This window comes from Camelina sativa, chromosome 20 (assembly GCF_000633955.1).
Source record: "Camelina sativa cultivar DH55 chromosome 20, Cs, whole genome shotgun sequence".
NCBI classification, from domain to species: domain Eukaryota; kingdom Viridiplantae; phylum Streptophyta; class Magnoliopsida; order Brassicales; family Brassicaceae; genus Camelina; species Camelina sativa.
In genome coordinates, this window is record NC_025704.1 from 29,507,017 (window position 1) to 29,516,490 (window position 9,474).

The 9,474-nt window shown below is 32.3% G+C and overlaps 2 protein-coding genes and 1 long non-coding RNA gene across 5 annotated transcripts; 1 reads left to right on the plus strand and 2 right to left on the minus strand.

Moving 5' to 3' along the window:
• Window positions 2,027–6,943, plus strand: LOC104772005. Of its 2 annotated transcripts, none has more exons than XM_010496642.2 (7): window positions 2,027–2,304; window positions 3,024–3,090; window positions 4,194–4,246; window positions 4,885–4,954; window positions 5,979–6,101; window positions 6,249–6,349; window positions 6,454–6,943. In XM_010496642.2, the coding sequence occupies exons 2-6, from the start codon at window positions 3,049–3,051 to the stop codon at window positions 6,339–6,341; spliced, it is 381 nt and encodes a 126-aa protein (XP_010494944.1). In that variant the 5' UTR covers window positions 2,027–2,304; window positions 3,024–3,048; the 3' UTR covers window positions 6,342–6,349; window positions 6,454–6,943. The 2 variants fall into 2 exon arrangements, with proteins under 2 accessions (XP_010494944.1, XP_010494947.1); XM_010496645.2 differs by having other exon boundaries at window positions 2,027–2,291.
• LOC104772004 lies at window positions 3,111–4,183 on the minus strand. 2 transcript variants are annotated; one of them, XR_002036979.1, is made up of 3 exons: window positions 4,098–4,183; window positions 3,829–3,996; window positions 3,111–3,695 (listed from the first exon to the last, which is right to left on the minus strand). It is a non-coding gene; the product is annotated as an uncharacterized LOC104772004 (long non-coding RNA). The 2 variants fall into 2 exon arrangements; XR_764989.1 differs by having other exon boundaries at window positions 3,111–3,486; window positions 3,565–3,996.
• Window positions 7,410–9,473, minus strand: LOC104772955 (vesicle-associated protein 2-1-like; the record flags this gene model as incomplete). The annotated part of the gene is made up of 7 exons (XM_010497509.2): window positions 7,410–7,783; window positions 7,927–7,995; window positions 8,511–8,642; window positions 8,744–8,859; window positions 8,953–9,034; window positions 9,166–9,236; window positions 9,452–9,473. Coding segments are annotated over 7 exons (624 nt in total), but the record flags the coding sequence as incomplete, so codon positions are not given.

Genomic DNA, 9,474 nt, shown 5'->3' on the forward strand with positions numbered 1-9,474 from the left:
ACGTTCAAGAACAGTTCTCTCTTCCTTTTGTTTCTCAAAAACGGTTAAAGTCGTCTAATGAGACAAAAAGAACGACTTAAGGGTTTTCCCTTCCCTTTTGCCCAAAATGCAGCGTTTGACTTAAATCAAAACGCACGAAATTGAGCCAGCATCGACCGATGCTCCTACAGCATCGATCGATGCACATCCCAAACCGGGATTCCAGTTCACGGATGTTACACATGGGTAAAACATCATTTCATTATTTTGTTAACACTGTCGGTATCATAAAATAGATATATCTAATTAAATTGATTAAATAAATATTATGTAAAAAATAAATTATATTATGGTATTATATGGTTTATTTAACAATTATTATATAATTATAACATATTTAACTAACAAATACAATTTATAATTTAAATATTTTAGTTATAAATAATTTTTCCGCGGTGTACTGTGGGTACTAATCTAGTATCACTTAAAGAAATTGTATCCTTTGTCCAAAAAAAAAAAGAAATTGTATCCAAATTTCCCAACCAATTTATAATTCATATTTTCTTACAATATAATCGTTGACCAAAAAAAAAAAGAGGTAATCCCTTTCCAAAGTAAAAAGAAAAAAAAAAAAAAAAAAAGGTAATCTAGTTTGGTATAAAGTAAAAAGGAGCAGTAACAATCCAAAGAGGTAAATCCACTTGTTAGAGGGGTTAATTTTGAGTAATTAATTACTGCAGGAGCGCAGGTTAGCCGTTAGCGTCTGAATCTCAAACAATTTTGTTTTTGGTGATTTGTTAGTTCTGTTCTGACCAACGCTGTTTCCCGCAAAACATACAACATGTAAAAGATTAAAAAGACTTTGAATTTTGGGGTTGGATGTATGCAAGTTGATATTTTAAACGATTTGTTTAAAATTTATAAATTATATGTTATTCAATCATATATTTTAAAAATTCTGTTTGTGGATCTGGATTTTAATGATTTAGGGAGTGTATTGAAACTATGATTTTGCAAGATTTTATGGGATTTAGAAAATTTAGAATTTTGATAGATTTTAAGGAAGTTGATATGATATCTAAATCCAAATATCACATAAAACCATGAGATTTGGATTTTTGTATTTTTAACTAAACAAATCTTCTCAAATCTTCCAGAATCCCTAAAATTTATTAAAATCCAAATCCACAAATTGTTTTGAATAACAGTGGATTTTAAAGTAGATTTTTAAATCATCAGTTCAATAACAGTGGATTTTAATGGAATTTTTAAAATCCATGATTGAATAACATAGATTTGTATATTTTACACAAATTACTTAAAATATCAAGTTAAATACACCTCCCTAAGATTCTAGAAGATTTGAAATGATTTCTTTACATAAAAATTATTTAAAATCTCGTGAAAATTAAAATCACATGAAATATTATTTTGGGCTTCAACAAAATAATATACTAGATTCGGACCCGCACATACGTGCGGGATTATATTTAAAATACAAAATTTAAATAATTTATATTAAAATGTCAAATGATGTTTTGTGTATTTTATAAACTAATCCAAATATTTTTAACAATTTGATTAAAGTGTTAAATTGGATTTGGATTCAGATTTAGTTTGAGTTATTTTACGTATATAATCAAGACATATCTATTTTGGAACAGGAAACCCGTCCCGCCCTGGGAAATCCGCCCCGACCTGTCTCGTCGCGTAACTATAGAAGTATATGAACTTAGTAAAATGAATTATTTCAAAAACAAATCAGTTGAAATTTAGAAACTTCAAATATATTTAAAATTGTTTCTAAAACAATTATAACGCCATGAACCTTATGACCTATTGCTTTATTGATTAAACGAATACCAACTTTCATAGTGTAGGACTTGTAGGTTTCTGTTTTCAACAATTTGTATGAAACTCAATTACTAACGGGTTTGAACAAATAACGGATTTGTAAAAACACTTACTACTTTTAGACATTGACTTTGTTTTTGCCTTAACTAACAAAACCCAATCTTAATTGGGCATTGACTTGCTTCTGGCCCATCTGACCTCTTCCTTTCTTCGTTGACACAAAAACCACGCTTTGTTCTTCTCTTCGTCTTCCTCCTCTTCGCTGATTCTTCTTCTTTCAATGATTTCTTCTGCAATTATTCTTACTAACTCTCTTCTTCTCATGCTTGATTCTCTTGACACATGATTGATCAAAGATGAGATTTCAACAGTTCCTACTCCGAGCAACCCTTTTTCCGGCACCTCGTATGCGGCCTAGATCTGGTGCTTCTGAAGATAAGTCTCAGGCTAGCACTATTGTACGTGCTCAAGGTACTGCTTGTAATCCGAGCATACACAACCCTTGTTCGATTTTTATTTGTTATTGATCCTTCAATTTCATCTCTATTTCCCATGCATTACTTTCTTCAATTCAAAGATTCAAGTTTTAGCCTTTTTGTTTTCTACAAATTTGGAAAATTTCTATAAATTTTTTTAATTCATGGGTTTATTGTAGTTTTGCTGAATTAGATTTGTGGGTTTTGTTGTTTCACTTTTGGTGGGTTTCAGCGACCTTAGCAATTGAAAAAGAAACACAGACAAAGCTAAATTGTAGCTGAAACTCAGTATATGAATTCACATAAGTAAAAGAATTTCATAGTTAATAAGTTTGTAAATAGATTTATATGTTGCTATTGGCCCGTCAAATTACTTTACGTCCTTGATTGATATTGAATAAAATTTGTATGCTCTTTATGTAATGGCTACATGATGGTTGTTTCTATTTTCCACGCCATTGTTTCACCTTGTGCATTCAAAACCTCATAGGAAAGAATTTTGAGTTTTTTTTGCGTTCAGTTCAACTATATTTTAATCTAGTAAATGCATTTGAAACATGAAAGTATACTATAGGATATGGTAAAACCAATGAACCATCTAATTGTATGTTTACATTGGTTAAACTCAGAAACTTGAGTTTTCAAACAATTTTTCTTGTTCACTGTAATTATACATATAATAATAATACTTTTACGGTTTGATTCATTTTACAGCCGGTCTGTTATACTGAAGTAAAAGATGGAAAAATCCGAAACAGGAGAGCACCCATCATCTCAACAGGTTAGTTACTATTACTATAATCGAATATTATTAGACTCATGTGGTTCATATTAGCTATATAGGCATAAGTAGGATGAAAAACTGATGGTGAAACTTAATTGAAAAACAAAGAAAAAGAGTAGGAAAATTATTCATCTGTTTATTTATGACATTGCATTACAAAATAAAACTCAACAAAGAAACCAAAGAATAGTCTTAGAAATGAAATTTAACGCAAGAAATCAAATAAAATAACCAAACTTCACCATCAAAACCTAAAACCAGATCACTTCTTCTCAACCTAACTCCCATCAGCGTTTTTGTTTCGCCCTTGTTTTTTGTCATCATCACATCATCTTTAGATGTGGAAGTGCTTGACACATAAGTCTCTTGTAAATAAGTCAAGGCGAGTGAAACCTGATATTAGGCAAAATTCAATTGTTTAGCTTATAGACAATGACCAGATCATCAGAGAATATAAGATAGTATTAGAACCTGATCACCAGAGAAAATGGTAGTTGGTTTCACCATTTCAGCTGAATCATCAATGACTTCTTCTGCTAGAAGGCCATCCTTTAAAAGTACCTTGGAAACCATGTAGGAGTCCTTACCATCCCACAAATTTTCTTTTTCAACACACACCAAGAAAAGATAGGTCTTTGCAATCAAATTATTGTAAATTTTTGATTAGGAATATAAGATCTGATTAGGAACTTATTTCGATTATTTAAAAAGATAAAGCTTTAAATATATTAGTACCTCATTAAGTGATTCGGCCTTGGTCTTTGTGATCATCACATCATCTTTCTCATCACTCTCATCCTGATTGATTTTATCATTAAGTTGCTTATTCTCCACTGTCCAGGAACAATAACTCTCTGAAACTTGATGAGTTGTTGTTTTAACAGTGGCATGAATCAGGGTTCCCTGCAAAGTACATATAAAGAAACATATAAACTAATAACTAATGAAAAACGAATATGATAAATAAAACAAACTACTAATATAAGCTTACTGAAGCATCGTACCAAATGATTTCTATGATTTATTTGGAGTAAGTGGTGTACTGCTTCCAAGTATGAATGATTTTAACTTGAATTCTCCATTAAAATCTGTTATTGCAGGAAGCTCAACCATTTTCGATTGAAGCCGTAAACAAAGTGAAGAAAGTACAAAGGTATTATATAATTCAGCCTTCATGAATAGCATGTATTTATAGCATTTCATGATTAAGTAGGTAATTAAATCTTTACCATATATATTTTTTGATTTGAATCAGTTAAGGATAATATTTTCTTAGATTTCCTAATCGTTCGCAATGAATTGAGGAACAATACGTTTTGGTATGATATTAAAAATATTTTCAAATGATTGATATCTTTTTTATTTGTTGGTATATTTCGTATGATAATTTTTGGATGTTTTTTTTTTTTGCTAAATAATTTTTGGATGTTCAAGTAGGATTTAATATTGATCGGTTTATTTTTTATTGTTAAGATTTTAATTAGTAGAAATTTTAAACGATGAAATTGTTAACTTTATTAGTTTCCTAAGTTACAGGATCGATCAATATTTTTGTAATTAATTATGGGAGATGATTGAGTCTGATTAAATATTCGAGATTTTAACTGAATGATTTATTTTGAATTCGAATTTAAATATGGATAGTTTTTATATTGACTCGTTTGTTAGGTAGGATTTCTGAGTAATGCTCCGTAATAATAGCTATGGTATTGATTACGGGTAATGATCTTTGTATTTATTTCCTTAAAATGTTGATATTTATATTATCTTAATTATTATTTTTGCTTACAGGTTTCTAAGAAGTCATTGTTTGGAAACTCTCTTATCTATCCACGATCCGAATAAGTTTAGCCCGGATCATGTAAGATCCGCGAGTTTTTACTCATTAGGATTACCAGTTTGCCCTCGATTTAGTTTTTTCTTTGTTCTTCCTTTTTTTCCAACGTGGGGGCATTGGCATACTTGTTTTTTTGTTTTTTTTTGTATTCCTAAGTGTGCTCCCCAATTAATAGTATAGATATATTTTTTCCGGTTTAACATATCTTGATCTTCTTTAACAAATTATAATTCTTTTACATTTTTTCTCCGGTTGAACTTATTAAAAACCCAATCGTTTTTGGTATATATACAACTCTAGATTTAGAAACCCTAGCTCTAGCTAGTTCCAGAGCCGTGCTTCAGTAGAAACAAAAGAAATTTTGGCCTACGGCCTCATATTTTAAAAAAAAAATCGATGAGCTTTAGTTTTACACTTTTACGTAAGCCCTTAATGTTTACTACAACCGTATAGTTTCTAATTGTTAGGCTCACTGCTCACATAATTATGTCAATAGATAAAAAGAAAAATTGAATAAATATTATAAATAAGGGTAAACATTATAAACTGAATAAATATTATAAACTGAATAAATGTTCAGATTATATAATTTTTAAAAATATATATATATTATTTTTCTGCATGCAGTTTCTAAATTGATCACACGAAACAGAACAATTCTCATCTCTCTCGCTCTCTCATTGAGTTGTGTGCTGTTACTATTTCTATACTTGAAGTCTATAGAAGCACCTAATTAATGATTGATTTTGAAAGTTTGGTTAATGATTTTGTAGGGAAGAAGAGAAGAAAATTTTCAGTTTAGACCTTTTTTGTTTCTAAAGTTTGTTGTTTCTTTTGTTATACAGTATGACTGGCATTTACCGTTCTTGATATTAAATTTTTTTATGAATCAGAACAATTTTTTTTTACCGCCTCCACAGTTTATGTTCGCACGGCTCTGGCTAGTTCCGTCTGGTTTGTGCTGTGCGTCATCTCGCTGATTATTGTCGTAGCTAGAAATTTACCCTAACTGTTTGACGTGATAATAATCTTCTTTGGATTTTGGTAGCTAGATGAGATCAGAGTGGCCGTTTATCCATCGCCGGTTACTATGGTTGTGAATTTGTTCGCTGGGAAACACAGCAGCAATCCGATACATGGTCTCCAACAATCGATTGACCGGCTAAACAAGGTATCTATCATCCGAGTCCATGCATAAGTCTAATTGATCTTACTTTTTATAATTATGAACTCTGTATCCATTATCCTCAATTGCAATGAGTGTTCCTTCAATATATCACCTCATTATTTACATTTTGTTTTTGTTGGTCTTGTTTAGAGGCTAGTGCCCATTGAACAAGAGGAGAAAGTTTACAGGGAGAAGGCTGCCATGCATTTTGATACAGCAAAACAACATTACCGGGACAAATAACAAACGTGGTACGTACGTACGTCGACCAAAGCTTTTTTTTTTTTAACGACCACCACTTTGAATCGATCGTTTTTAATAAATTACAAATAACACATGTTTTGTTGTCATACAGAAGCTTTATTCCATATGAAATTGAAGCTGAAAATAGAGGAAGCAGCTCAACATCATCGGCTTCTTCGCCTGCGTTTACATAAAGAAGCACGAGACTATTTTTTTTCTTTTTCTAATGTGATTCTATTACTATATACATTTATTTATTTATTTTCGAATTTTATTAACACCATTTTTCTTTTTTTAAAACACAAACAGTTGATGTTAACTGAAAATAGCAAAAATGTGGTGATTTCGGCTGAAGGTGGGAAGAAGAACAAGAAGAGGAAAGTGATTGATGCGTTGCGGCTGAAGCCAACGCATGTACTGTTTATTTTTTTTGGTTTATTCCTTTCATTGTTAATAACATATTACATTATGCGCTGGCTTCAGATAACATGAATGTTGCCTAGACAACATTTAATCTTCCAATATTCATGGGTTCTTGTTGACCTTTAAGCTGCTGTGACAGCAAACAAAATTGTATATTCCTTTGTGTTATATATTAGAATTATGTATGGACACCAATATACAAGATAACTCTACAGACCTACCTGATCATCCCCTTACCAAACATTAAAAATAGATTTGGTTTCTCTCTCTCTCGCTCGATTAGTCCCTAGCTCCCTAGGAAAGCTTTCTTTGATCACGGTTACGCAATCCCCAAGTCTCCCAAATAACATTGTTTCATGTGAGAGATATTTATTTTTCTTCAAGTTTGATCACTAACATTCGGTATTTATAATGGATCACAAGTATTCCTACGTATATTCGTATTTCTGTGTGTTTAATACAGAAGGAAAAACAAAAGTTCATCTGATCAAGTTTTCATTTTAAAGACCTGAGGGCTAATTAATTTTAAAGACAATACTTCGTTTTCGAGGACAGGTAATTATTTTTTAACTGATAACAAAATAATTGCAATAGGTTTCCTTCTCCACAAAGCGGTCAACAATGCAAAGGATTTAGGATTGAAAAGGTGGAGAAGTAAACTCGAATGATTGAAAGGGTCTGTTGGGTCAAAAATGTACATACAATATAAACTGAAAAAGAAAAAAATTTGATGGAAGAAACACGTAGAAGAATATTAAGAGAGAGGGATAGAAATAACGCAAATTTAGAAGATCAACAGAGTAAGATACCCGAAAATGTGTGAAATTGTTTTGGATCCGCAGTTACATATGCTGAGATGGTAGGCGACGTGGATAAGCTGAGGGTTGTTATGTGGGAGAAGCTAAAGTGAGTTTTAGGATGAAACCGATGATGAGTCCGATGAGTCCAACCATAGCTGCCAACTTTAAGGATAGCCCATTTCCGCCGTTCCTCTGGTTTCTCCGTCTCTTCACCATCTCCTGCGATTTTATTAACAACATTGTAAGGCAGTTTATCCTTTGCTATTATCCATTGTTATGTTCACATGATTTTGTCTGAATGGCAATGAGAGCAAGCATAAACCAATGCTAAGATATCAGAGAAAGGTTCATGGAAGGCGTACCAATTCATGTTGCAGCTGTTGTGTTTGCTTAACGGCTGCATCTCGCTCTTCCTTCAGCCGCTGTATAGTCTGTTCATACATATTGATGGGTATAATTGTGAGAGTGGTGATTAAACACGACACAAATTAATCTCTCTTTAAGCAAGGAATGTGGTCACTACTTGTGAGATTCTCTGAGGTATATTTATTAACCACACGATGAAGAAAGGTATATTTATAGAGAAAAAAAAAAAGAAGGCTTCAAAAAGCAGCGTGTGTTTCAGTTTCACTGTCCCAACCAATCAACACAGTCCCTCATTACAATTTCTAACTTACTATTGCTTGATATCCACAAGTGTGAATACTAGAAATGGGATCTGAATAACAATTCTTGCACACAGGTATCACAAAAGAAAAGGACTTTTTCAATTTTCATAAGGTGTCTCTGTCTATGCAATAGGTTCATAGTATATCTTACTAGAAGGGTTTTCTGCTACAGTTTTAACAAGCTAGCAAAATGATAATGATTCAAACAGATTCTCAGTAAGTCATTACCATAGGCAGATTAAATTATATAGTGTGGGGTGGGTGATGGTGTTACTCACAGAGATGGTTTCTGAGCCCTGTCCATCACCATTTGTTGCTCCGGATTCAGAGGATCTTTGGGTAGTAGACGGGGAGATATAAGAGACTTTGAGCTTACACTCTGTTAATGTCTTTCCACTGTCCTTGGTGAACTGAATACAAGCATGTCAAAATTTAATATCAAATTTGTTTCCCCAAAAATGTTGAAACAAGATTCTATAATCAAAAAGGTTGTAAAACTGGGATGTCTTACTGTGTCCTGTGGAAGTTCATCGACATCAGTGTGTGGAGGTACAATGGTACTTTGGAGGAGAAATTTGTCTTTGCACTGCATATCTGGAGGATACTCTCGTTGCGCTTGTAGAGTAACTAAAATTTCAAAGATCTCTTAATTACTATCTCCATGTATCATCAAGTTATTAAACTGCGGATGAATAAAGAGAGAGAATGAATGAATGGTACCTCTAATGATGCAAGAGTCCCAAGGCTGAATGACACCAGTGTTGGGTCTTACAAAATACTTCTTTGGAGATGTAGTTTTGACCTGATTGATTTGGTGACGAAAATGAAAGATGTCATTTGTATATTGTACCACAAGAGGAAACAACTAATATGATCATAAAAGAAAGCAAGGATGTACAGAAGGTTGGTGGTTTGATGGAGAATTGTATATACCTTGAAAGCAACATAGTGCTCAGTTTTATTGGCAACTTTAAGATCACAGTAGCTTTGCTTCTCGAGTTCAACTGTAACAACAATATCAAATATTCCCCATTTCAATGTCACAGAACAAGAATATATTCTTAGAAATAACAACCCCAGAGAATCAATCATCAACCTTCAACAACTAACATTATCTAAAAGTCAGAAACCTCAGAGCTCAAAACTTTGATGTTCACAATATCGAAATCTCTAAGAGAAGGAGAGAGCTGAGTGAGATAATGCATGAGAGAATGCTTACAGAGAAATTTGAGTTCATCAGGT

Coding starts and splice junctions, on each gene's coding strand:
- LOC104772005 (XM_010496642.2), top strand. CDS start 3,049: ATGGAAAAATCCGAAACAGGAGAGCACCCATCATCTCAACAG. Junction 4,247..4,884: donor AAAGTGAAGAAAGTACAAAG/GTATTATATAAT, acceptor TTTTGCTTACAG/GTTTCTAAGAAGTCATTGTT. Junction 6,102..6,248: donor CGATTGACCGGCTAAACAAG/GTATCTATCATC, acceptor GGTCTTGTTTAG/AGGCTAGTGCCCATTGAACA.